The sequence below is a fragment of the Chrysemys picta genome, unplaced genomic scaffold (assembly GCF_011386835.1).
Source record: "Chrysemys picta bellii isolate R12L10 unplaced genomic scaffold, ASM1138683v2 scaf292, whole genome shotgun sequence".
Taxonomy (NCBI): domain Eukaryota; kingdom Metazoa; phylum Chordata; order Testudines; family Emydidae; genus Chrysemys; species Chrysemys picta.
The window spans coordinates 37,025-63,553 of NW_027052999.1; the positions used below are offsets into that span (position 1 = coordinate 37,025).

General features: G+C 44.2%; 2 protein-coding genes across 2 annotated transcripts in view; both read left to right on the forward strand.

Annotated features, from left to right (window-relative positions):
* Window positions 1-1,699: 1,699 nt before the first annotated feature.
* On the forward strand, window positions 1,700-8,239 carry LOC135978504 (maestro heat-like repeat-containing protein family member 2A). The gene is made up of 7 exons (XM_065579435.1): window positions 1,700-1,848; window positions 2,404-2,502; window positions 3,788-3,939; window positions 4,480-4,623; window positions 7,372-7,464; window positions 7,936-8,005; window positions 8,118-8,239. The coding sequence occupies exons 1-7, from the start codon at window positions 1,761-1,763 to the stop codon at window positions 8,237-8,239; spliced, it is 768 nt and encodes a 255-aa protein (XP_065435507.1). The 5' UTR covers window positions 1,700-1,760.
* Window positions 8,240-9,087: 848 nt separating this feature from the next.
* Window positions 9,088-26,529, forward strand: part of LOC135978505 (maestro heat-like repeat-containing protein family member 2B) — a gene marked incomplete at its 3' end in the record, with an annotated part of 30,194 nt that continues 12,752 nt past the window's right edge. The window contains exons 1-17 of the mRNA XM_065579436.1: window positions 9,088-9,345; window positions 9,609-9,731; window positions 10,808-10,891; window positions 11,511-11,655; window positions 12,125-12,165; window positions 12,489-12,630; window positions 14,258-14,310; window positions 16,885-16,992; window positions 17,358-17,477; window positions 17,733-17,855; window positions 19,558-19,710; window positions 20,516-20,542; window positions 20,866-20,988; window positions 21,402-21,481; window positions 21,966-22,101; window positions 22,270-22,365; window positions 23,173-23,277. Of these exons, the coding sequence (XP_065435508.1) occupies window positions 9,214-9,345; window positions 9,609-9,731; window positions 10,808-10,891; window positions 11,511-11,655; window positions 12,125-12,165; window positions 12,489-12,630; window positions 14,258-14,310; window positions 16,885-16,992; window positions 17,358-17,477; window positions 17,733-17,855; window positions 19,558-19,710; window positions 20,516-20,542; window positions 20,866-20,988; window positions 21,402-21,481; window positions 21,966-22,101; window positions 22,270-22,365; window positions 23,173-23,277 (1,791 nt within the window). The remainder of the gene's footprint in view (window positions 9,346-9,608; window positions 9,732-10,807; window positions 10,892-11,510; window positions 11,656-12,124; window positions 12,166-12,488; window positions 12,631-14,257; window positions 14,311-16,884; window positions 16,993-17,357; window positions 17,478-17,732; window positions 17,856-19,557; window positions 19,711-20,515; window positions 20,543-20,865; window positions 20,989-21,401; window positions 21,482-21,965; window positions 22,102-22,269; window positions 22,366-23,172; window positions 23,278-26,529) is intronic.

Consider the following 26,529-nt stretch of genomic DNA (forward strand, 5'->3'; position numbering starts at 1 on the left):
TTCTCCCCAGTGGAGCTGTCTGGTATGATTGCAGTGTGCAGAAGCATTCCTTTTCAAGCAGAACCACTGGAATGTTTAGCCAGTCAAGAGATCTGATTGGCTTTGAACATTCCAAAGTGCTTTATGACCTTGGCATGCAGGTCACATAGATGTAGATCTAACTGCTGAGTTAATTTCCCCTAGGAGCTGTTGAGGACTTATTGCGGGAGTTGGGTATTTTGTAATTACAAATTTACAAATTCTGTCTGGAGTGGATAGAGCAAGGGCAAGGTGCTCATTTGTATTGTTTGTTTTAAATAAATGAAACTAGATAAGGGGGCGTGAAGGAGGCTTATTCTGGCTCTATTCTCTCCAGGAAGATTAAAATATGTAATTGCTCGGCTGCTTCTGAAGTGCTGCTAAATGCGGTGATTGGAGGGCATGGCATGTTTTACACCACTTAAGCCAATGCAGGCTGAGGAGTCGGTGTGGCCTCGTGGATAGGATTCTGGATAATGACTCAGGAGACATGGATTCTCTTCCTGGCCACAGACCTGCTCTGTTATGATAAGACTTGGGCTAGTCATTTCATGTTTGGATTGTAAGCTCTTTAGGGCAGGGGCTTATTTGCCAAATGACTGTGTGGTAATCAAGAAAAACTTTTGCCAATTGTTTGTTCTCTTTTATGTTTTGTCCGCAGCGAGACAGAGTTGACATTTACTGTGTCCTGGAGAAAATATTACAGCAGGACACCGGGGGCCTAGAGAGAAGGCTACTGAACAAAATAATAACCCTGGCCTCAAACCACATGAGAGAGACTCAGGTAAGTTAGTTCTCCCGAGATACTAATCAAAGGATCCAAAGCTTTAACTAATTAAAACTCTTTTTGAGGGGGTAAACTATATACTGAAACAAAAATATATTCTCCTATTAGAGGCCTACACCTTCCTCCAGACCAAAGCCCAGGTCCTAGACAGCACTTGTGCACATGCATAGGATGGGAGAACTCACATGCGAAAGTTACACATGTGCTTAAGTGTTTTGCGGGATCAGGACCCGAGACACATGATATCAGACACAGAGACAGGCCTATGGTTTCTGAACGAGCAAGTCTTTCCCAAAGTCTACGAGGGATTTCATTATTGATCCTGATGTTATGTGGAAGGCGCTCTGATACTATAGCGATAAGTGGCAGTATAAAGCCCCAAGACAGACAGAATCTGAGCTGTCTCCAAAAGAAGCAGCATTGGATTTAGAATATAGTTTGCCAGCAGGAAAACCCATGGAAAAATCCCTCTCTTGTTCCAAAGGAAGTCAGCCTCCTTTTGGGGGACAGTTTATTCCAGGAAAGCTCTCTGAATATCTTGAAGCTGCCCAGTCTGTGTCTCACTACCTCCTCAGGGAAGAGCAGGGAAAAATATCATATGACATCCACCACAAGTAGCTAATAGTAAATAGTCTAACTAAGCAGCTTGCAAGGAACTCAAAGGCTGAAAATTGTTTAGCCAAATGACTTGATGAATATTTATGACTAATGACTCTAGCCACAGAAAGTTGGGAGGCTTCATTCACAACTTATGCACAGAAATAAGGACTTGACTCATATAAACAACTCTGGCTAGTGCAACCGGCTTCACTCACCTCAGTCTCTCTCTCTCTCTCTCTCTCTCTCTCTCTCTCTGTTTTGTTGTTGTTGTTGTTGTTAGGAAGCAACAAATGAACTAAAAGTGGCAGCTAGCAACACCTTAGTGACTCTGGCACGCTGCTATTTCTATGAGGTGATGTACGAGCTGCAGTGTCGTCTGAAACTACTGGGGCTGCCTGAAGAGTTTGTTTTCATTACACTGGGCAACCTGTCATCAGCCTATGGTATGGTAATTTCCATCTTTTGTTTCAAAGTTATTGTCTTTCATTTAAGGACAGGGGATTACTCTCTCTACCTAAAAATGTTACAGCTAAACAGAGCTCTGTTTGAGTGTGTGCATGAGGGTGTGTGTGGGGAGAGACACAAGATTAACTGCTGTTGCTAGTTCTTGGCTTCCAGATCATGAGCTATCCAGACGGAGGTGCAAGCTCTAACTTATGTCCCTGACTGAAGTTCCTGAAGGATCAGATGGGGGAAGGTCAGGTCTAGTGGAGCTCTTCTCCACCCCACTTCCCATCCTGTCCCAGTGCTCTCTCCCCTTACTCTGGGAGTGAGTTGGCCTTTGGGCACAGCTGTACACTGGTGGAGGATTCCCCTCTTCAGGGTGAATCCCCCACTGGATTTCAATGGCTGCTTTAAAGCCATTCTGCTCTGCTTACGCAGCACAAAATGGCCTAGGAGCCCATAGCATCCTGCCCCACTGTGTTTCTAAGTGTGTTGTAAGAAGGCGGAGAGCAGCTGATTATCTTTCTTCCTTCTCTTCTGGCCTTTTTCTGCAGCACTTGAGTGTATCCCTTATGTGGGAATGACCCTGAAGCGCATGTTCTCCATGTTGGGGTTAGTCAAGGACAGCAGGCTGAGACAAGCGTTTTGTGGTGGTAAGAGCAGCACTTACTGGAGGTGCCCAAAATGGATATTGAGGGGTCTTGGTACAGATTGAAGTGACTGGCCAAGTTTGCAAACAGCCTGAACTGTGCTCCCTGCCCTGGATTGCACTAGGTGCTGCGTTCTTTGGCTCCCGTGGCACTCAATGAAGTTGAGAGTGCTCCGTACTTTGCAGGAGGCGCTGAGCATTTGTAAGTTCAGGCCCTTTATGACTCATGGATATAATTTAAAATAAACACACACACAAAGGCTGAAGCTGCCCATCTGCCAGGAGGCTCCTGGGGGAGGAGGTGAAGGGAGCAGATTTCATTACTGAACATTTAAAAATCCCCTGTTCTCCACTCCTCCACCCATTCTCTCCCCTTAGTTTCTTTATCATCATCTCCTTTCACCCTCTTTCTCTATCTTCTCTTCCTCTCCACTTCTCTCTTCCTTTGCTTTTCAGGTGATGCTCAGTAAGGGGTTAATCCTGTGCCTTTGCGGTAAATGGGAATTTTGCCATCAACTTCATAGAGAACAGGATTGGGCCCTAATTCTTCTTAGCAAGGACACTAGATACATCTACTTTTAGGGCAAAGTGCTCCCCAATACCTTCAAATCCCAGTAAAGCCAATGGATGTTAGGGGCACTGAACATCTTTCAGACAAACTGTAACTCAAGATGAAATCCTACAGTGTAAGGGTTAAATAAACAATAACTGCAGAGGACGCGAGTCATTCAGAGGAGAGCTGGTTGAAATATTTTGATTTTTAATTATATTTTCCATAATTTTTCTTTCCAAATTTGATGAAAAACAAACCTGAAAAATGTCAATGACAATTTTGATCAGGAAGTGTGCGTCCAGTGTTTTGGAGCAGCTAAAGAGGTGGCTGAATTTTTTTGATTTTTGAAAAATATCAATGATTTTTATACTTTGCAATTTTGAAGAAAAAAAACCCTATCAGTAAAGATTTTTAATTTAATTTAAACTGCTTTTTCAACCAGCTCTAATTAAGAGGTAACAAGGAAGGGAGAAAAAATTTGTCTTCAAATGATGGTAATTGAAAAAAGATTGAGAGAGATGCAAATTTAAAAGCCTTTTCAGAAACAAGACATGGAATGGGGGGAAGAGAAATAGCTCAAAATTGATATGGGATTTCAGCGCCTAGTCCTGAACTAAGCAGTAGCTGCCATGGAATTGTAGTAAACTTTAGCCTGGGTGAGTTCACTGATAAAGCAACTTCTCCTCATTACTAATATGTCTTTTTCACATTGCCTGTCTTCTTTCCTTCCATACAGTTCTGGAAAAATGGTCAAGGGCAATAAATCTATATTTGACTAGCTGGGATAAGAGCACATTCCCCAGCATGGGTGCATTGCGATTCTTCGATACAATTCTTCCATTCTATTGTCATGTGACCAGCAACTGGCTGCAATGTGAGGATCTGGAGGTGAGAATTGCTGGCTTTCTAAATCTTTAGCAGAAATTGTAATGTTAAATTCTATGTATCTGTCACTTTCTGTGATGATGGCATTTAATGGTAGGTCCTTTTGGATGGAACAGAGTGTCATGTAAAACATCTAAACCCCATATATTTATAATGTCACCACATCATGGAAATTCTGTCTGTACACAGTGTACATAGCTTCTAGTTTTAGGCACCTAATGTGCAGATGAACACGGGATAGTGGGCTAAATTAATTCCTGGTATAAGTCCATTCAGCTCCAGTGGAATTACAGCAGTTTTGAGTTGGCTGAGAATGCCTACTAATCTGGGGAATATTTTACCTGGTATAGTTGTGAAGTGCATTAGAATATAATCCTGAAACCAACCCTACGAATCCCGGTTCTTTACCAGGAAATATTGAGATAGGGCCGTTCCTACAGTGGAACAAGGGAAGTTGCACTCATTAGAAGTAGAAAAGGTGTGCCCATTGGATGATATTGAATGAATTCTTAGGAACATAAATTCTGTGTCTCATCTATGCAGCTCAAGCAGGCCATCATCAAAGCCCTTGGTCCCATGATGAGCCTCTTGCTACACAAAGAGGAGCATCACGATCGGATATTTGAACTGATCTCATGGCTCCTTGAGCAATATAAGGAGGACATTGATGTTTTTCACGTCACCAAGGTGAGGTACCCCTCATTAAGGTAACTGTCTATGCGTGTGCATGTATGAACTGCATGAAGAATTTGCTGCCAGTGGGGTTTCCTGGTTTAGACAGTGACTTGTTAGATAATAAATATTCACACGAGTTCTGGGTTTATGCACATGGTGACCCAGGCAACAAGATTTGTAGGTAAATGCCTCTTATGAAAAGCATCCTCTGTTTCTTGGGGAGGATGATAAGGAGATAAAAAACAGAACACCTGCCCCACTCCCCAACAAGATACTCCCTCCTTGTGATTTCCCAGTACATCCTGTCAACTCTGTGTCTCTCTTTTAGATCATAAACTCCTCACAGCAGGGGCTGCCATATGTTGTCTCTGGTCAATACCAAACCAACTATCAGTGGTTGAAAATTAATACTAAGGAGGGTGATTGCTTTGGCTTATATAACTAGATCGATATAAAAGCATTGCCTGTCTATTTCATCTACCGTTCTATGCAGTGCTGTTGTAGCCATGTTGGTCCCAAGATATTAGAGCGAGAAGGTGGGTGAGATAACCTAATTAAAGATATTGTCTCACTCCCCTCGTCTCTCTATTTCATCCAACTCAGTACCACATGAGCAAGAAGTAATGGGCCATATTCTGTCTTCAGTGGGGCTACACAGTTGTAAATGAAGTCATGAGACAGCTATAACCTCTCGGTAGTGATATTTACTCACCATCTCTGTTGGTTGAAGCTTTCTGGTATAGAGTATGTGGTCACTTTTGGGGTTGAAATACCCATGATTTGGAGGGAACCAACGCATCATGGACTTGTTTGATAGCATCAGAGCACTACACAACTGCTTAAACATAGTAAAATATGTAGATGGCATCAGAGACATTCTGGAAGCTTCAAGCAGCAAAGGAGAAAAGTGTTTAGCTGCAGGAAGGAATTAGATTTTCACGTTTTTTTATCAATCAGCTGGCAGAGGACATAAAATCATCACTGATAAAGTTGGCAGATGAGATAAAAATTGGGGAGTGGTAAAGAATGGAGAGGACAGCTCACTGATTCAGCGTGATCTAGATCACTTGGTAAACTGGGCGCAAACAAACAAACGTGCATTTAAATACGGCTGAATGTAAATGTCTCCATCTAGGCACAAAGAATTTAGGCCATACGTAACATGCTGGGGGATGCTGTTCTGGGAAGCAGTGACTCTGAAAAAGATTTTGCGGGTCATGATGAATAATCAGCTGAACACGAACTCATGCTGTGGCCAGAAAAAGCTAAAGCTGGGATGCATAAAAAGGGGAATCTCAAGTCGGAGTACAGTGGTTATTTTACCTCTAAATCTGGCACTTGTGTGACTACTGTGGGAATTCTGTGTCCTGTTCTAGTGCCCACAATTCAAAAAGGGTGTTGATAAATTGGAGAGGATATTGACAGAAGAGCCACAGTGATTAAAGGATTAGAAAACATGCCTTCCAGTGGTAGAATCAAGGAACTAAATCTATTTAGTTTAACAAACAGACAGTAAAAGGGTGCGTGATGGGGTTTACCTACCCCGCATTGGTTCAGCAGGGGTTAATCATACTTTGTGGGCCGAGGAGGCCATGCCCCCTCATCTCTGCTGGGCATGCTTCAGCTGGAACCAGGATATGAAAGAGCCGCTCAGCTCAGGCTGAGATGACTGCTGAAGGGAGCAGAGGTGCATTGCAGACTCCTGCAGAGAGACTGCCAGTGCTCCAGGATTCAGAGGCCAGCCAGGCTGTGGCTGCAACCAACCCCCAGCCACCCAGTGCCAGAGATGGAGGAGAGACCACAGAATCCCTGAGACTACCAGCTGCTGAAGAATGGGTGGGAAGTAGCCTAGGTGGACTAAGCATTGATCCAGTTGAGGTACCGGGCTTTGACTCGGCATGTTTGGGAAGGATCCCAGCTGAGTTGGAGGCAGATACCCCTGCGGCAAGACAGGGCCCTGGGCTGGGACCTGTGGAATAGGTAGGAGCCAGTGGAGAAGGGCTGACCTAGGCAACACTTCCTTGCTGCAAAAGGTGGTTCTATTGACTCTGGCCACTAGGCCGCATTGCCCTGCGGCCAAGGGCGGTTCCATTGACTCTGGCCACTAGGCCGCACTGCCACACCCAGAAGGGCAGCCCTAGTGACTTGTGCTGTTGGGCCATGGACCCTCACCGAAGGGCTGCTGCCCTGATCCTGACCATTAGGCTACGCTGCCCTAGGAGCCAGGACTGCTGCGGTGGCTAGGGAGACTAGGCCAGTTGGGCCGCCCCAGATCTACTTCAGTTCCTCCACAACCTGGTACCAACCTGACTGGGTGGACCTATCCTGTGACAGGGTGACTTAATGACAGTCTATAATATCTTACGTGAGGGATTCATGTTTTATAATGGGCTCTTCAGTTGAGCAGAGAAAGGTGTAACTTGATCCAATGGCTAGAAACTGAAGTTAGAAACATTCAGACTGGAAATACGGCGTACATTTTTAATGGTGAAATAATTAACCATTAGAACCATTTACCGAGGGCCGAGGTGGATTCTCCCTCACTGACAGTTTTTAAATTGAGATTGGGATGTTTTTCTAAAAGCTCTGCTCTGGGAATTATTCTGGGCAAGGTCTATGGCCTGTGTTGTACCGGAGGTCAGACTAGATGATGGCAATAATCCGTTCCAGCCTTGGAATCTAGGAATCCCCTGAAGCTGCTTCAGTCACTACATATTGCTCCTGTGTGTGCCACCATCTGACTTTCACCCTCTGTTGCAGAGTCTGAGCCAGCTCTTGGAGGTCTCTTTTGAATATAAGATCCCTCTACCTAAAGAGAAGTTTCAAGCCATCTGCAGTGCTCTGCACAACCAGGTGAGGGGTGGTTTTGCTTGGATCCCTTGAGCTTAGGCACAGCAGATCTGAAGCATATTAACAATAAAAATCTATCGAATGATAGTGCAGAGCCTGGGGACCTCCTCATGCCTTACTGATTTCTGCAGGCTCAAGAGTAAGCAGGTAGCGGTCTCATTTTCTTAGCTAATATCCAGCTCAGTTTGTAAAGCAATTTCACCATAAGCTGATTATCAGGGGAGTCAGAGTTGTATAGTAAAAACTGTGGCTGTGTCTTGATTCGATCAGCTCTGCTGCTCAAAACCCTTTAGCTTCTCTTATCGAATGTATTGGTCATTGTGTTTGATTATTGCTGTGCATTCAGTACCATCTACCTGGGGTTCAGACCTCTATTTGGACAAGTAGGAAGTGGAAGCTTAGAAATTAATTGAACCTTTTCTTTTCAATTGCTTCTGATTAGTTTTTCTTTGACCATTTCCCTTCTTCCCACAGATCTGTTCTCAAGCTAAGCCGCTCAGCACGGAAAATCACGCAGAGTTGTTGGATTGTGTAGTTCTGCTAGGTAAGGGGAAGAGACTCTGAGTTGCACAGTGGTTTCCTTGTAACTTCCTTTGTCAGGTATGGTAAGAATAAGAGTTCTGTTGTCAGTGAGGACGTGATTTGTTCCCTTGCAGCCCGTTCTTCTCCTGATGATCTGATAGCATTTCTGCACTCGCAGCTGGAGATTGAGAATGAGGCTGTTCGTGTGGCCTCTTTGAATCTGCTCAGTGCCATTGTTGGTGCCGACTGTAAGTAACACAGGAGCAACTGTGCCAGCTGCCCTCTTGGCCAACATGCTGAGGGTTAAGTTGGGGACATCCAGAGCAGGGCCGGCTTTAGGAAGTGCGGGGTCTGATTCGTGGGACTTGTACTCACCAGGCGGCGCTCCGAGTCTTTGGCAGCAGGTCCTTCATTCGCTCCGAGTCTTCGGTGGCACTTCGGCGGTGGCTCCTTCATGTGCTGCCGAAGAGCCGGAGGGAGTGAAGGACCCGCCACTGAAGTGCCGCCAAAGACCCCGAGCGCCGCCGGGTGAGTAAAAATTGAAAAGGCCACTGGGCACGGGGCCCTGTTAGGCGTGGAGTGCAGGGCCCTCTTAGGCACAGGAGAATCGGGGGAATCGGCCTAAAGCCGGCCCTGATCCAGAGCTAAAAGCATGAGCTACTATAGATTGAGCTAAAGAACCAAGGCTTTGTAGGCACGGCAGGGCTGTAACAGACTCACCGCCTCTGCAAATGGGGCACAGAGTCTCTATAACACACAGTCACCAGTGGTTTGGATCTCCACTAAGGGACCAAATGCTGCCCTAAATTACCCCCCTATGGCCACCCAGAAATCAACAGGTTCAACTAAGTGCTGAATGTAGCCCAAGATATTTTTCAACTTCAAATACAGAAGTTAACTTGGGGCTAATGCATGTTAACAATAATCAGATACAAATAAAATAGGACTCCTGACTCGATATTCGTCAGTATTATACACTATAGATTCTGAGTTCTGTTATACTGGTGTAAACACAGATTAACTTCAATGACCTCAGTCTATCTAACGCTTTTATAAGATTTCCATCATGGTAGTATGATGGCACTCATTATAGAAGTGGAATTACTTTAGATTTACACTGGTGTAACTGAGACCAGAGTCTGGTCCTATGTTTTTCCCACTGATTCTGTAGATGAGAGAAGCTCGGTACTATTCTTAAATAGGGCCCTTTGAAATCCAGGATTAATTCCAATGTGGAAAGTGAGTGAGTGGAACAAAAAAGTACTGTACACCTCTCCTTATCTTTCAGTGCCCGAGACAAAAGTTAAAAAGTTTCTGATTGTGAAGGCAGTGAAATCCACTCTCAGTGATCAGAATGCTAAGGTAAGATTGTGTGTGGAGCAGTGAAATATTTCAATTTTTTTCAATGATATGGGATGAATGGATATCTGGGTGGAGCTTTCATTCAGATCCAGAGGAGAGACTGCAGACTAGAGAAGGCATGTCATTCTCCTGCCTGTGTTAAATGTAGCCATGTTTATAATCTAAGGAGATAAACTCAAAAGCATAAGGACTCTCATATCCTATCTCCTATTTCAGGCAGAAGGGATAACAAGAACTCTTGTGTGTAATCTCTACCCTTGCAGGTGAGGAAGGCAGTTCTTCATTTCATCAGGAGGCTGCTCAGTTCAGGAAGTGTGGAGAATTGTGCAGAATGGGATATGGTAGCATATGTTTTCCACGAGTTCAGTGTGTCCACCAGCAAACTGGTAAGGAGAGTTCTTAACACGTAGGACTCGGTCCTACCATTCTTGCATGCTGATTGCTCCCCTTGCCTTCCGTGGGAGTTTTGACTCAGGGACAGCTGGACTGAATGATTAGAGCCAGAATCTGATCAGTTATATTGGTGTAAAGTCAAGGTAACTCCACTGACTTTAGTGGCGTTACTCTGGATTTATACTAGTGTAACAGAGATCAGAATCCCACACTGGGTAATTACATCTAACAGAGTTATCGAGGTTACTCAAACCTCTGATGAGACATTGAAACTTCTGAAAACACCATTTTTCAGTGAAATGTTCTTGTACAAGGAAGCACATCTTTTTGTTTTCAATAGACTCTCCAGAGAACATAATGATGCCCAATTCTGTGGCTGTTGAAGCATACCTAAACTATCAGCAAAACACCGAGGTTATGCAGGCTGCATCCCAGACTGTCAGGAGCCTGGAAAAGCTTGCTGCATATTTCCCTCACTACATACTCTACTCTACATGTACTAGTTTAAAAATATCTTCAATCCGTATTTCTATCCATGGACACAGCCAGGGGCTCCAGACACTTTGTGCTCCATGACTGGATCCATGATATGTATTAACATAAACAGTTCAACTTTACAGTAAGTTGTTGATAGAATCACACTCACTACACACAGAATGACCCAAGCTGGTTGGGGCATCAGAACAAACAGAGTGGATCCACCTGGTTCTGCATATTTATTTCCACTGGGCAGAGGCTGAATGTTTTTCCTCAAAGATAAAAAGATGAAACAGTTTTTCAAATTTAAAAAAACTTAATGCTGTTGGGGAAACTCTTTTGTGTTCAGTGAATCATTCCCTTCACTTTAGGGTTTTCCTAAGCCTGGAATCTGACCCACCAGTTAGGAGTTTCTATTATTCTCTTTCCTTCAGATGTTTGTGCACTTCCAGTGCAATATAAAAGTAGGCATAGGTCAATGTTCAAGATGGCTTCGTAAGAGAAGGACACTGATTCTATAGCCAGTGTCTTACTACTAGCTCTATAGAACTTATTAGCTATCTCACAGCAGGGTACAACACTTCTCACCCAGGCTATTCAAGAAGAAAGCACTATCCAAACCCTGTGCATTGACATCCTGCAATGTCTGGACACCTCAGTCAGTGGAATGACCCAAGTAAGTGCCCTGTTACTACTGCTTCTTGAAATAGGGACGTTGTTCCTTGTACCTCTCCACAAGGAAGCTCTTTGCACAGTCAGCATAATGGAGGAACAACATATCAAATTCATGTCAGGGATAGTGTGACCCCTTCATCATGGAGTAAGTGGTTCACATTAGAGAAAAGATGTAAAGCAATTAACTGGAAGGAATCATGTTGCAGAGATCTTCTCTTAATTCTTTCCACTGTCTGAGTGCATCTTCCCCTTAGATCCCCCATGAATACTTCTGATTTGGTGATCCTGGATTTGAACAGATATTGGGGCTGGAAGTGTGCCTTCTATAGGTCTGTAAAGTTCTGGGTGAGTTTATGGTGCTATCTAAATAGCTCCATAATGCTCTAATGCAGGGAAAGAGGATTCACCAAACTAGGCAGTGTATTTAAAAGACAGAGTGCGGGGGCACCGGACAGGTAGAGTGAGATGTTGGGGAGAGAGAGATGAGGTGATAGGTTAGGGAAGGGTCAGTGAGGAATAAAAGGAGAAGCTACATGACAGGGAGGGATTCAGACAGCAGGATACTGGAGGTGGGGGAATGGAAATAGCTATGTACTGAACAGTCTTGCTCTTCTCTGCAGGTGTTATGGCCAAGGCTTCTGGAGTATGTGGTGCCAGCTCAGTACACTGGTACTTTGAAGCCTCTCTGCAGATGCCTTAGGGAACTGGCTGAGAAAAAGCAGCAGGAAGGAGAAGAAGCTGCTTGCCTCGACTACAGTGGACCAGGTTTATAACAGAAACTCTTTCATTTATTCTCTCCAGGCCCTATGAAATGAACAGATTCAGTCTGCTCCAGTTCTCTCGTCTGCAATCAGGAGGCTAAAATGAATGAGGGATGGTCTTGTGATTACAACATGGCCATGGGAGGGAGCTAGGAAACGTGGGTTCTGTTCCCGCCTTGCCACCAAAATTCTGATGTGACCTTGGGGAAATCACTTGATCTTTCTCTCTCAGCTTCCCCACTTGTGAAATGAAGGAGTAATTAATGCCAACCTCTTAGAGGTGCTGTGAGGCGGAATTCATTCATGTTTGTAAAGCATTTTGAGATGCTCAGACTGAAAGCACTATGGAAATGCAAATTATTATCAGCTGTATTCAACATTGGTGGGCACGTTGGAAATGGATAGGTGAATAACATCAGCAGGACTCTCTGCAAAGCCTGGCATCATTAATGCTATTCTGTTTCTTTCCCTAGTGAAACTCCCTACACCCCAGGGGCTGCTGGCGCGACTCCTGGTGAGTAGACCATGAAAATAGGTTTTCTGCGAAATGTGAAGTGGGACAGTTAACTATAAAAATCGGTTTTATAGCTAGATGCTTATAGACAGGCTGAGGAATGTGTATGATTGGGTCTCTCTCTCTCCACCCTCTCCTGAGACACACTGTTCTGCATCCTCGTACTAGCTAGAATGCTTGCTTCTTCAGGAAGACACTGCAGTAGAAGCAAAAACTCTATTGTACGATCTCCACAATGAGAGAGTCTGAACTATTCCCTCCTTCAGGAACAAACTGGTGTTGTGCTGACAAAACTTAGCCTGTTCTTTCTCTCTCATTGACAGGTAGTAGCCTCATCCCCTTATGAAAGAGAAGGACATGGATGTGCTGCCTTGCAATTACTGAAGGCCCTGCACTACAATATCCATGCAGCAGTGGGTGAGATGTGGGTAGTAAAGATCCCACCTCTGCTGCAGTACGTTGAAGGTAAAGTGCTAGTTAGGAGGAGTGCGGTCCATGGAAGGGAAGCCACAAAATGCAGCTTCGTATTGACATGTGTTGTGCCATTCCTGTTGCAGTACATGAGAACAGTGGGGAATTGAAGTTGGGGTTCTGGGCCCTCACTTTTCCTTCACCTGGATAACTGGGAACCACTGGGGTAAATCCAGAGTTTAACCACTGAGGCCAATTCAATCAGGGCAGAATCAGGCCAGGAAGGTTTCAGCTGAATGGAAATTTTACAGCAGTTCCCCCCACACCTTTGCTAGGTTATTAGTTGGGAAGGTGAATACACATGAAGCTGGAGGTTTGTGAAATATTTTGGGGTTACATATATAGTCTGATTTTGGAAACTGAATTTTTCTGAAAATTAAACCCCATGTTTACTTTCAAGGGTGATTCAATTAAAAAACCCAGAGTTTTCTTTCTGTAAGGAAACCCGAGCCATAAAAGTTAGGTTGGCCAAGTGGCTGCCCTTTGTAGAATCTAGGTATTGTGGGCCTAAAAATGTCTTTCACCAATTTTACAGTGGTATGAATCTATTGACCTCCGTGGAAAAAACCCTTCAATCAGTGTAGGCTAAGGGTAGGCAACCTATGGCACGTGTGCCAAAGGCGGCACGCGAGTTGATTTTCAGTGGCACTCACACTGCCTGGGTCCTGGCCACTGGTCCAGGGGGCTCTGCATTTTAATTTAATTTTAAATGAAGCTTCTTAAACATTTTAAAAACCTTATTTACTTTACATACAACAATAGTTTTATATAATAGACTTATAGAAAGAGACCTTCTTAAAACGTTAAAATGTATTACTGGCACGTAAAACCTTAAATCAGAGTGAATAAATGAAGACTCGGCACACCACTTCTGAAAGGTTGCTGACCCCTGGTGTAGGTTGTGTCTACACTATGGGGTTATGGCTAATGACATAGCTGTGCCAGTATAGTCTCTGTGGAGTATGACAGACCCTATGTGGAGCACAAACCCGATATCTTTCTGATGAACGTCGGACCCCAAAATGTTCAAGTGGGTTTGATATTCAAAAAACAGATTTAAGAAATGAGCTGTATCTTCCCTAGTTGTTGTTGCTGTACAGAGTCCCCAGTACTACATTGTGCCGACATTCAAGAAGGGTAGGTTAGAGCTGGACATTCAGAATCAGGGCCAGATTCTCAGCTGATGTAAATCAGTATAATTCCATTGACTTCAGTGAAGCTACACCGATTTACATCAAGTTAGGATCAAGTCCAGAATCTCTTATTATGCAGGAAAAGTTTGTATTCACATTAAACCCAGTCTTCTGATGTGCTGAACCGTTTTGTGATGTGCTCAGCACCCTCAGCTCCCATGAAAGTCAACAGGAATTGGGAGTGCTCAGCATCTCACTCCTGGTGGGTTGACTGACCCTGAATAAAAATGCCAGCAGGGTACATAACATGATACTTTCTGTTGGTCCAACAAAGAATGTTGGCGTAGGTCCCATTTAGTCTTGAAAGCCCAGGTATGTTACAGCTTGGCAGACCAGGGGTTTTAGAAGGACAGATTGCGAAGAAGATACCTGGGACGACTCTTCTTGCTAACCTAAGTGACATTATTGTTTTGCCTCCTGCTTTATAGGAAACACAGAGAATTCCCTGGACCATGAACGGTGGGAGCACATGCTGCTTCAGGTACAAGATGGCTTTCAGCTGTATTGTCACAGCCCTTCCTCCCCTCTCCAAATGTATCAGCTGGGGAAAGAATAATGATAAATTATTCATTATAAGCAGAGCTGGTCAAACCATTTCATTTGCAACTTTTGTTCAGTGAAAAATGGCCTTTTTTATTTTCATGGGACATTTTCAAATTTTTCAGTTTTTTTTTTTTTTTTTTTTTTTTTTTTTTTTTTTTTTTTTACACAAAACAAAGCAACCCCAACCCAAATAGAAAATGTTTAGTTTTTTTAAACTGAAGTTGATTTTGGGTTTTTTTCCCAGTTGCTTTCCTGTTTGTCTCCTCCCCCGTCTGGCTTTTTCAGTCACAAAGTGGAAGAGGGGAAAAAGGCATGGGGACGAGGGATAAAGGGAAGGAAAGGGGGAAAACAAAGAATTGAATAATGGTCATTTTTGATTTTGAAAAGCAAAATATTTTTGTTTCTTTCACTTTTCATTTGTGTGGTGAAAAATCCCACTTGTTTTGTGAAATATTCAACCAGCTCTAGTTATAAATAACTCTGTATTACCACTGGGAACAACACAAAACTTAACCAGAAAACCAGCATGCTAATGGTGCTAATGCATCACTGGGGGACATTTAAAGGATTCTTTTTTTCTATATGCCACTCAAAAGAAAATTTGCTCTGAGAAACCCAAAAAGGAAAAGAGACAAGACAAGGTTTGGTGACTGTATCTCATGGAGAAGCCTTTCTGGTCAGAAAGAGCTCTTTACAGCCTCCTGTAAATCCAGACAAGGAACATTTTTATGGCGAGTGCTGAAAATGAAAGGAAAGGACCTAGTGACAAATAAGCCCCAGAAGGTTTGGAGTTCCATTTGGGGTTGGATTACACTCTAGAATTTCCCATTCCAGATCCAGCCTCATTTGAAATTATTTGAGCTAAAAAAATCAAAGAAGATTAGGTTCTCTTGTGAGGTTTCTGATATTTTCTGGCTGCTGTTCAAAATTCGGGCCTGAACAGCAAAGTGCTGAGAGTTACTAACCTCTCGCTGACTTCAATGGGAGTTGAGGGTGTGACCCCAGGTCCTTTGGGTACCCAGTGGCAGAGGCCACAGGAGTGCATAGGATTACCAGGATTCCCTGGATCTGATCTCCATATAATCAAAGGGTGTCATGTAAAGCCTTTACTGGATACCTGTGCCACACGGATCATCATAATCATTGCACAGTGACTGGATGGATAATAGATAATGCGCTATGGTTGTATACTGAAATTTATGCTTTTAAGGTCTGTGAGTTGGGGCTGGTCACCAGAAAGTGATCAACAAGTTTCTTTGAGGCAGGAGATGCTTATCTGCCTGAATGGCTGTATGTAGATGAGTAATTCTTCACAGTGGATGCTAATCAATAGAACAACATTCTAATCAAGTGATTGCAAAGTCTCCAAAGGAGATTCGATACAAGAAAAACAAACAAACAAACAAACAATAGGGGGTACCTTGTTTACAAGTGAAGACGATGCTTGGAACTATATCTGGAGGAGTTCCAGAGGTATCCTGCATCAGGTATCCTTCACCTATTGGACGAACTGCCAGCTGGCTTGTCTTATGAATGGAGGATCACATTTGATTTGGGTGTTTCATGCTGGGAGAGAGATTTGGGGGAGCTGTCCTTTGTGAGACAGGGGAATGTTTGGTTATCTAAGTTTAAGCTCTAGAAGTGTGTTATGATTTTATTTTTATGTAACCATTTGTTTACATTAATTTTACTTGCTGCTTCTCAAATCTCTGACCTTCGTGAATTAAACTCTGTTTGTTTTCACTATAAATGTATCTAAGTGAAGTATAGTTGTTTTCACTCTAAACGTATCTAAGTGTGTTAAATGGAGCGATGATGCTGAGGTAACACCGGTGACAGGTGTGTAGCAAACCTATGAATTCTGTGAGTGTCCAGTGGAACAGGGGCTGGACATTCTGGGGCTGCACAGAGGGCTCGGCGGTTGGAGTGTACCGATGGCTTACCTGTAGAAGGACAGTGGAGCTGGATGGGGTGAGAAGGGTGTGCTTGTGTTTCCTGTGGCTGGCAGAGTCAGGAGCTGACATGTGGCAGGCACAGAGGAGGCTTCCTCATGCTAAGGGCAGGTGGTAGTGAGGTACCTCACAATCCTGGGGACCCTCAGGAGGTGGCATAAAGGGTCCATAACACTTCAGAGAAGGTGCCTGGTCCTTCATAGTCCAGGGCCCTGTGTTCAAAATTTATTAGACCCATTCTCCATCCGCTATAAAATCACTCCTGAATGGTCAGATTTCTTGGCTCCATCTCATTCTCCAATTCACTGTCCATCTGGGTTTGGGGACTGAGAGGAATCATCAGGCAAAGGTTAAAGAACAACAGGCAGAGGAAGTCTGGGTTGTTGATGTTTATAGTTGTCAATAGGGAAATAATCTTCCCATGACACCTGAATATTGGAAATTTTACAACCGAGAACAAGGAAGAAAAAAAAACACCAAACAAAGAAACAAACAAACCCCACAACAACCCCCAAATTCTTGCAATTAACCATCTGCTTTAACTCTTGTTTTACACGCAGTTCCTAAGGACATCTCTAGAGATGATAGGTGACAGTGCCTGGAGCAGCCAGATAAGCCTTGAGTTGAGCCAGCAGATGGCCGGCTATGCCAGCCCCTCCAAAGAGAAGGTTTGTTATCTGTTAAGGCTTAGTTTCTAGTTAATTTCCCTTGAAATTCTGACTGGGGGGGCTGCATAAGGCTTCTCTCAAGGCTTCATTACTTTATATTTTATTCTGCATATAACATTTGTTTTTAGTTGTGCCCTGCTCTCTTGTCCCCCCCTCCCCCCCCCCGCCCTTCCAATATTTGCTTGGACAGGCTGCTTGTCTGTACTGCATTGTTGGTTCTCTGGCTGGGCTAGATGATGGGATGTTTCTGCAGTCTGGATGCTTGGACTTGGCTATCTTGTTCCTTCCTGAGTGTTGCTGAGCTGGGTCTGTACTGACAGGCACGTTGTGTTACTGATCTCTCAGTGCTGGTCTCTTTCTTTCAGAGTTTCCTGTATAAGGCACTAGGAACATCCTTAGCAGTGTGTCAGGACCTGGTCCATGTTAAATCACAGATTAATACATTTCTGATGACAACAGATTATACGGAAGCCCCTGAGAGAGAGGTGAGGACTCTGTCCCTCTCCCCACTTTACCAAGTAATCCCTGAATGCTGCCTGTGGGGCTCAGCTCTGAGTTGGCCTCAGGGGACAGATGCCATTTTGCGTCATATCCTTTTCATTGCTATTTCACTCAGCCCCCGCTCCCCATGTGTCTCAGGCCTCACTGGCATTTTACACCACTTCAGGTGAAAGGAATGGAGTCGTGGGGTCTATCAGGCACCTAGTTAGATCCTAACCAGTATTTTTCTTGGGTCACAGGGAGTCATTTCCATCCTTGCATTGTCTGCTGAGAGCCACTTGGACCTCACCTTGAACGCACTTCAGGAGTTTGGGGCTGCAATGAGCAAGGTTAAGATTTCTGGGTTCATCAGCCACCTGAAGGTAAAGGAGCCAGGGGCTTCTCTCAAACTTCCTCTCCCCCTCTAAAGCGGGGGCAGCAACCCTGCAGTAGTGTCTGCTCTGGTCAGCTAGCATTGTCCCCCAATGTATGCGTTCTACGTGATGCCTGCAGTTAAGCAGAGAGGAGCACAATCTGGAGCTGGGGTTCTCTAAAATGATTTTTATCATCTGATGTCTTTTCCATGCAAGCGACTGATGTAGTTCCCACACATTGTGCATGGGAGGAGCGCTCAAGCCATGAGACCTCAGATGATAAAAATCATTTGAGAGAACCCCAGCTCCAGATTGTGCTCCTCTCTGCTTAACTGCAGGCAGTCTGTTGTAAAATGATGGTAGATACACTGGAGGGTAGGGATAGGATACAGAGGGACCTAGACAATTAGAGGATTGGGCCAAAAGAAACCTGATGAGGTTCAACAAGGACAAGTGCAGAGTCCTGCACTTAGGACGAAAGAATCCCATTCACTGTTTCAGACTAGGGACCGAATGGCTAGGAAGCAGTTCTGCAGAAAAGGACCTAGGGGTTACAGTGGACGAGAAGCTGGATATGAGTCAACAGTTTGCTCTTGTTGCCAAGAAGGCTAATGGCATTTTGGGCTGTATAAGTAGGGGCATTTCCAGCAGATCGAGGGACGTGATCGTTCCCCTCTATTCGACAATGGTGAGGCCTCATCTGGAAAACTGTGTCCTGTTTTGGGCCCCACATTACAAGAAGGATGTGAAAAATTGGAAAGAGTCCAGCAGAGGGCAACAAAAATGATTAGGGGTCTGGAGCACATGACTTATGAGGAGAGGCTGAGGGAACTGGGATTATTTAGTCTGCAGAAGAGAAGAATGAGGGGGGATTTGATAGCTGCTTTCAACTATCTGAAAGGAGGTTCCAAAGAGGATGGATCTAGACTGTTCTCAGTGGTACCAGATGACAGAACAAGGAGTAATGGTCTCAAGTTGCAGTGGGGGAGGTTTAGATTGGATATTAGGAAAAACTTTTTCACTAGGAGGGTGGTGAAGCACTGGAATGGGTTCCCTACAGAGGTGGTGGAATCTCCTTCTTTAGCGGTTTTTAAGGTCAGGCTTGATAAAGCCCTGGCTGGGATGATTTAGTTGGGAATTGGTCCTGCTTTGAGCAGGGGGTTGGACTAGATGACGTCCTGAGGTCCCTTCCAACCCTGATATTCTATGCTTCTAAAACTGGCAAATATCTAGATGAGTTGATATACCCCCGGAAGACCTCTGCAGACCCTCAGGGGTACACAAGTACTCCTGGTTGAAAACCACTGATCTAGAGGATAGAGCAGGAGACTAGGCCTCTGGGCTTCCATTGCTGGCTCTGCATTTACTCACTGTGCAGCCTTAGGCAAGACATTTAGCGCCTGATCTTGTACCCACCAGTGTCAACGACTAAGCTCCCGTGTACTTCACTGCTGTAGGTTCAGCATTTTAGGCTCTCTGTGTCAGAGTGACCTGTGGGAATGATGGAGATACTAATAACTCCCTACCTCACACAGTTATTATATTGCTTAAATACTGTTTGCAAGTGGTTTGAGATCTTTGGCTGAAAAGAGCTTTGCAAGTGCAAACTGCCATTGCTGCTGTGAGCAATTCCTCGGTCAGCAGCAGATCAGAATTCCAAGGCAAAATGAATCACAAGAACTTGTCTCTAGTGACGTTTCCGATTGTCTAGGACTACCACCGTGGAAAAAGAGGCAAGACTCGCAGCACCCTGATGCTGACATACAGCAACGTGGCTGTTCATGCTCCAAAAGACCAGCTTCTCTCCCGAGTGGAGGCAGACATCACAGGGAACATCCTTCACTATTACAGAGCCAGTTGTCAGGTAAGAGCTTTTGTGTGATAAGTGTTAGGGGCATTACCCTGAAGTGATAGCATTGCCTCTGAGTTTATAGAGAGAGGGCTTGTATTTTCTAAAACTCTCCTTTGAGCAATAATTTGTCACATAACTCAAATTTAAAACTGTAATGGACGGAGCGTGAGCTGTCACATGTTGTATCATTTTTGTTGCTCTTCTTTGTATTTTCTCTAGTTTCTCTATATTCTTCTGAAATTCTGTAGACCACAGCTACACAGTAATTCAGATGCAGTCACACTCAGGCTATTCAGAATAACACTCTAACTCCCCTAATATGTATTTGTATCTAGCTCTATCTTTCGCTAGCAAAGAGAGACTAGTGCTAGCTTGTATTTAGTTGATTTGCTGTCACTCTGTTTCTTGGACACACTACTTCCCTTACCTCTTATCTGTCTTCTTGTTTGTCTGTGTGCTCCTTATTTCTGTTCCCTAGGTGTCTGACTGCAGGCACTGACTCTCATCTCCGTGCAACCTCTCCACGTCACTTTGCCATTCAATTCTGCCCTATCTGACTGAGACTCTCACTTAGGCATTGTCAAAAACAGTTGAACCAAACTGATATCTTCTAGTAGTTCACAAATGCAAATATTACATAGGATGGCCCCTGATATTGACCTCTACAAAACACCCCCTCTGGATACATTTCCTGCCTTTTGGAAGATTTAACAATAGTGATTTCTCTCTGCTCCATATTCACCAGCCAGGACATTTTGAGGATGTGTGTTATGTTGGACATACATTGCTAAGAGCTGTTTTGCATTTCGTTTTTCAGGTGCTGGGCATCACTGTTACGAACAAGGTAAATTCTAAATAATCCGCTCTCAGGTCTTGCATTTTCTATACACAAGTTGCTTGTTTAAATTGCACAGAGCTTGATTTCCTTGCTACATCAAGCAGGAGTCCTGGTTGCTCTGGTGTAAGTGGACTTGGATTTATTTGATGAACGTGGGTTTTCTTTTCTTCTGAGGTGGGTGCAGAGCTGGGGTCCTCTGCCTTCTAGGGTCTGCGGACACCTCTCTTCTCTCCTGAGGCTAGATTTAATTCCTGATCTTTATCTTCTGGACTCTGGTTCTTCTCTGTTTCTCATCCACATTCCCTTGTTTCTCCTTCTGGATTATGTAGGATATGTACCTAAAACTAACTCTCATCCAGAATGTCACGGAGATTAGCTGTGCCATCTTGGAGACCAGAGACTCCCAGGAGTTCGAATTCTCTTACAAACAGGAGCTCCTTGGCTACATGCTGGTGAGTGATTAGGAGCTTTGAGGACTGAAGTACAAAGGAGTTTGTTGTAATGCAATAAGACTGGGTTTCCAGGGAGATGTTATTTTATCCATTGGCTGTGACTGTACTACTGCAGTCTCATGAGCTACCTGCATGGCACCCCAAATGCTGGGTCCACTCTGAGCTCGGCAGAGATGCTGACATATTGTGGGCTGTAACTGGAAGGAATGGCTTGTGTCTGGTGAATTATCTTTCTGTCCTCCGTATAGCCTGCAGATGGCCCTATGGTCCATTTCAGAGGCAGAGAGCCTGCTGAGTACGGTGTCTGTTTATTACAGGTGTGGCATATGGCCCTATTTCAGGGTGTGAGAGGAAGACCTCTCTGCCTTTCAAATCCATTTCCCATTTTTTATGTCCCTATTAATGCATTTCAGGACTTCATTAAAAAGGAACCACTGGATTCCCTGGCATCTCCAGTTCGCTACAAGGCAATTCTTGCCATTGAACATCTGAGGTAGGCTATTTTCTGCCACATTTCCTGGCACTGTGATGACTTCTTATTTGTTAATTCAGGAGTGTCAGGTTGGGAGCAGTCTGATGCCTGCAGGGTTTGGCTCACATGCTGCTCACCAGCAGAACTTTCATTCTTGAGGGTTTGAATGTGTCCATTTGGAGGTTTGTGCTTGAAAGACACAAGACTGGAGGTTGTGGGCCATGCAGTACAATGGAGGAGAGTTCAGATGGGGAGGGAGGTGTCTGGCTAGCTGGCAGGGGGAAGGAAGCTTGTGGGTTTCTCTAAAAAGGGGACTTGAAGCTTTAGCTTTACTTCTAGATGAGCCAATACTTAATAGAGGTGCAAAGAGGTGCTCAGCTGCAAAGTGAAGGGTTGTTTGTATTTGGGGTTCTAGACTGGGGCAATCTCTAGCCATTGGACCCACTCTTTTACTTGGAGGTGGTACTGAGTCTAATGCATGACTTTTCTCTCTTTCTTCTGCCAGCAAACTCAAACCATCTTTGACCTTGGAGGAAAACCGTGAGCTCATAGATCAGTGTTTCAAAAGTTTATTTCCCCTTCCTCCCTTGGAGAAGACGAAAGAGGAAGGCGAGACAGCAAAGGATGCTCTGCATATACAGGTACGTGACAACAATTCTCCTCTGGCACCATCCACTGTATTTCTGCCCAGCAGGCACTGGGTAATGGCAGTCACACATGGCCTCCCTGGCAAGGTTATGGTTAGCTTCACCCGGCCCCCACACACAAATGATATGCGCTGAGCCTCACTCCTTCTCTTCTGGTTTCAGTCACTGTACATGAGGTCCGTGGAAGCCCTTGGCAAGCTAATGAAGACTTTGCTGGAGGAAGAACCAACCGCAGACTGGTTCCAGGAAATGTTTGATGTGAGTAGACCATTGAACCGCGGTGGAGATTGTTTGTTTCTTGTGTTACAGCAGGGAAGAGTCAGAGATTTAGGGGGTCAAGCTTCAGTTGTGGAGGAATTTTCCACAACTGAGTTAATTTTAGGGAGAAAGCACTACATTCTTCCTTGTGATAAGTGGGCTGGATTGGGATCGAGTTCTTACAATGGAGTTGACACTACTTGGACCGGCAAGAAAATCACCACTGCAGTAGCCAAATCCAAGAGAACCAGTTGAAACTGATCATTTCTTCGAAGAGGAATTCATTAATATTGAGTTAAGCCCTGTGTATGGAAACTCATTCAGAGGAGACTTCTTGTTCCTCAGACATGAACAGAATATCTTGAAGAGCTGAAGGGTGGGGAGTTTGATGCACCTTCAGGATAAGACTTCTCTGCTCTTATTCAAATTAATAAAAAGAAATGCTCCTCTCTGTCATTTTGCCACTCGACGTGGGAGAAGTTGCCCAGGAAACAGACCACAGCAGCAGACATCAAACAGCATGCAAAGTGCTAGACCGCTCCCATCAGACAATCTACAGCAGACATCACATACACGGGCCCAGATTCATCTCTCATGTACCTCCTTTGGCTTCAATCACCAGAGGTGAATCTGGTCCCTGGGACTTGTATATCTAAGGGGCTCTTCCATTAGACATGTAATTCCTTTGCTACACCGAGGTCAGATGCTTTGGAGAGGGATTTTAGTGACAATTAAACCTGTTTAAGAGGAACTTTTGGGGGGAATTTTCTGGAACTAACTCTGTCCATTCCCCTGCTCTACCAACAGCTACTAAGGCCATGGTTCAGTTCAGAGAAGGAGTGGGAGAGAGAAAGGGCCTTGCAGGCCAGCACCCAGCTGCTGACTGCATATCAAGAGACAGTTAATAGCACAGTGAGTATAGCCTCTTACTCTTTATTTCTTCCTTGAGCTGACTTCCCTGCTTATATCAGATCTGACACTCCACGCAAATGCATGAAAAACTCTTCCAGGGCAGCAGCTGGGATCTCAAGGTGACTAAGATCCCCCTGCTTCCAGAAGAGAGAGGTTTACACAACAATGCCGTGACCACACTCCAGGCAGACTGCAAGAAGTAGAGGGCAGACAATCCCCCAAACTGATGGCTTATTCTATAATTAGATTCACCAAGTCAACAACAGAAGAGCTCCCACCCTAGTTAACAAGATGCCAAATGCAGTCCCCTTCTGGCAGTCCAGACCTTGGCTCCCATCTAAACATCCATGTCTTGGAAGAAAGGGGAGGGATAGCTCAGTGGTTTGAGCAGTGGCCTGCTAAACCCAGCGTTGTGAGTTCAATTCTTAAGGAGGCCATTTAGGGAAGTGGGGTAAAAATCTCTTCGGGGATTAGTCCTGCTTTGAGCACAGGGTTAGACTAGATGACCTCCTCAGGTCCCTTCCAACCCTGATATTCTATGTCTAATATAGTGAGGGGTTACTGAAAACCTGGCTCACCATATGTGAGGTTCACTGATCATAAAGGACCAGATACTTATCCCCAGGTCAATATGAATCTCAGGTCTTTCCCAAATATCATGCTGTCAGCCAATCCTTAATAACTAAATCTAAGATTTATTGTTAAAAGAAAGAAGAGAGTTACACATGGTTAAAAGATCAATATCCATACAAGTGACTTTCAATGTTCATAGTTCAGGATCACAACAGTGATGGAATAAACTGCTGGTTTGTAAAAGTCTCTGGAATCATCCCAACAGATCAGAATCCAAAGGCAGCTCAGATGTAAAGTCTGTTAGTTTTTTCCATGCATTTTCCGGGTTATTCCAAATGTTATTTGGAAAATCTCTGTCCTATGGCTTACACTTTCCCTGTTCAGAGTTTAAGCAGACTAGAGATGATAGGATCAGGCCCGAGCCTTCTCTTTTATAGCTATTCTAGCAGGCTGACAAGCCGACCTCACAGAAATTGTCACAGAAGGACCTTCCCCCAATGCAGATCACCTGTTGTACTTTGCTTTGAAGATAATCTTCTATTTCCTGTGCATACACAGTAAACTAGTTACATTCATTCACGTAAGCTAATTAGCCGTTCTTCCATTATAACACAGATAGTTAAGCTGAAGATAATGTAGAAATGATTGGTTTCCTGGAGTGTCTTACATCTTTGATTTTCAGGTTAACTGAACACCTTGCATACATAATTAAGGCAATTAAGACATGAAAGGGAATTAGCATCTACAAGCTAATTTGGTTACATTGTGAAACTTCTAACCGGGTATAGATAAACAGACAAATACACTTAGCCTCTATTGTTCATTTTTGAATGAGTTGATGATTGCTAGACTAATACATCTCTTAGAAATTCACATGCAAGTGAACTGTCTTGATACAGTAGAAGCGCCTCTTGTTAAGTTATTATGGGTCATACACAGGTTGACTGGTCTGCCAGTGTCACAAATGCATTCTTGGTTCTTATGCTCCCAGGATGCTAAAGCTGAATTTCTATTTAATCAGCTAAGAACATAAAACATAAGAGTGGCTATCCTGGATCCCCCAGGAGAATGGTTCTTCTAGCCCAGTATCCTGTCTTCTGACAGTGGTGGGTGCCAGATGCTTCAGAGGGAATGAACAGAACAAGGCAATTGTCAAGTGAACCATCCCCCGTTGGACAGCCCCAGCCCCAGCTTCTGGCAGTCAGAGGCTTAGGGACACCCAGATCATGGGGTTGCATCCCTGACCATGTTAGCTAATAGCCATTGATGGACCTATCCTCCGTGAACTCATCTAATTCTTTTTTGAACCCAGTTATACTTTTGGCCTTCACAACATCTCCCTGGCAATGAGTTCCACAGGTTGACTGCATTGTGTGAAGAAATGCTTCCTTTTGTTTGTTTTAAAACTGCTGCCTATTAATTTCATTGGGTGACCCCTTGTTCCTGTGTTATGTGAAGGGCTAAATAACACTTCCTTATTGACTTTCTCTACACCAGTCATGATTTTATAGTTCTCTATCATATTCCCTCTTAGTCGTCTCTTTTCAAAGCTGAAAAGTCCCTGTCTTTTTAATCTCTCCTTGTACGAGAAGTTGTCCCATACACCTAATCGTTTTTGTTGCTCTTCTCTGGATTTCTTCCAATTCTAACCTATCTTTTTTGAGATGAGATGACCAAAACTGCACGCAGTATTCAAGGTGTGGGGGTACTGTAGATTTATACAGTGGCATAATGATATTTACTGTCTTATTATCGATCCCTTTCCTAATGGTTCCTAACATGTTGTTATGGTTTTTGACTGCATGTTGAGCAGATGCTTTCAGAGAACTGTACACAATGACTCTGAGGTTTCTTTCTTGCATGATAGCAGCTAATTTAGACCCCATCCATTTGTATGTACAATTGGGATTATGTTTTCCAATGTGCATTCCCCAGTTCAGTACAGGAATCAGAGGCACAATGTTATCAGATGTGCCCGTCACTTTGGGTAGGCTCATTGATTAGGGTTACTCTTCTGGGTGGGGGGAGGGTTCTGTAATTTTATTAATGTGGGGCTTATGTCACTTGTGTGTTCATATGGAGCTCTACTCCTTCCTTCTACAAGTCCCCTCCCAATGGAGCTCCCAATGGAGCTATCCTGCAGGACCTAGGTTCCCCAGGGCTAATAACTAGAACTAGATGAAGATGCGCGCGCGCGCGCACACACACACACACACTAGCAGAGCAAGTCAATCAGCATGCCCCAGCTGATCCCCTCATATGTCCCTGTATTCAGTGGGCTGAGTTAAGCAGCACTTTCAAGCTGGTACCCTTATGTGCCCCTGGTCTCAATAGGCTGGGTTGAACAGCACTTTCAGCTGCCCCTCCCTTATGTGCCCCAAGTTTAACACGTCCCTATCACACTTTCACATTACAATTGTACTGGGAGTAACACACTTGATGAGCAAACCCCACAGTATTTTGGGGCACTACAGGGATCTTTAGCTTAGGTACAAGAAGTGTTGCTGCCGAGTAAATGGGGGAAGCTAAAAACACAAAAGAGTAAAATTCAGAGAGAGAGAGAAGCAACCAGCTGAACCATAAAAGTTATTTATTGAATAATAGTGATAACTACACAAGGAGGGCTAAACAAACATAAGTTACATTTTAAAGGTTAATACCTGAGGTAGAAAAGAAAAC

Bases quoted from the DNA above. Each gene is read 5' to 3' on its own strand.
- LOC135978504 (XM_065579435.1), top strand. From the start codon at position 1,761: ATGTACGAGCTGCAGTGTCGTCTGAAACTACTGGGGCTGCCTGAAGAG. The intron at 1,849-2,403 runs GTATGGTAATTT...CTTTTTCTGCAG, and splicing joins CAACCTGTCATCAGCCTATG to CACTTGAGTGTATCCCTTAT. The intron at 3,940-4,479 runs GTGAGAATTGCT...TCATCTATGCAG, and splicing joins TGCAATGTGAGGATCTGGAG to CTCAAGCAGGCCATCATCAA.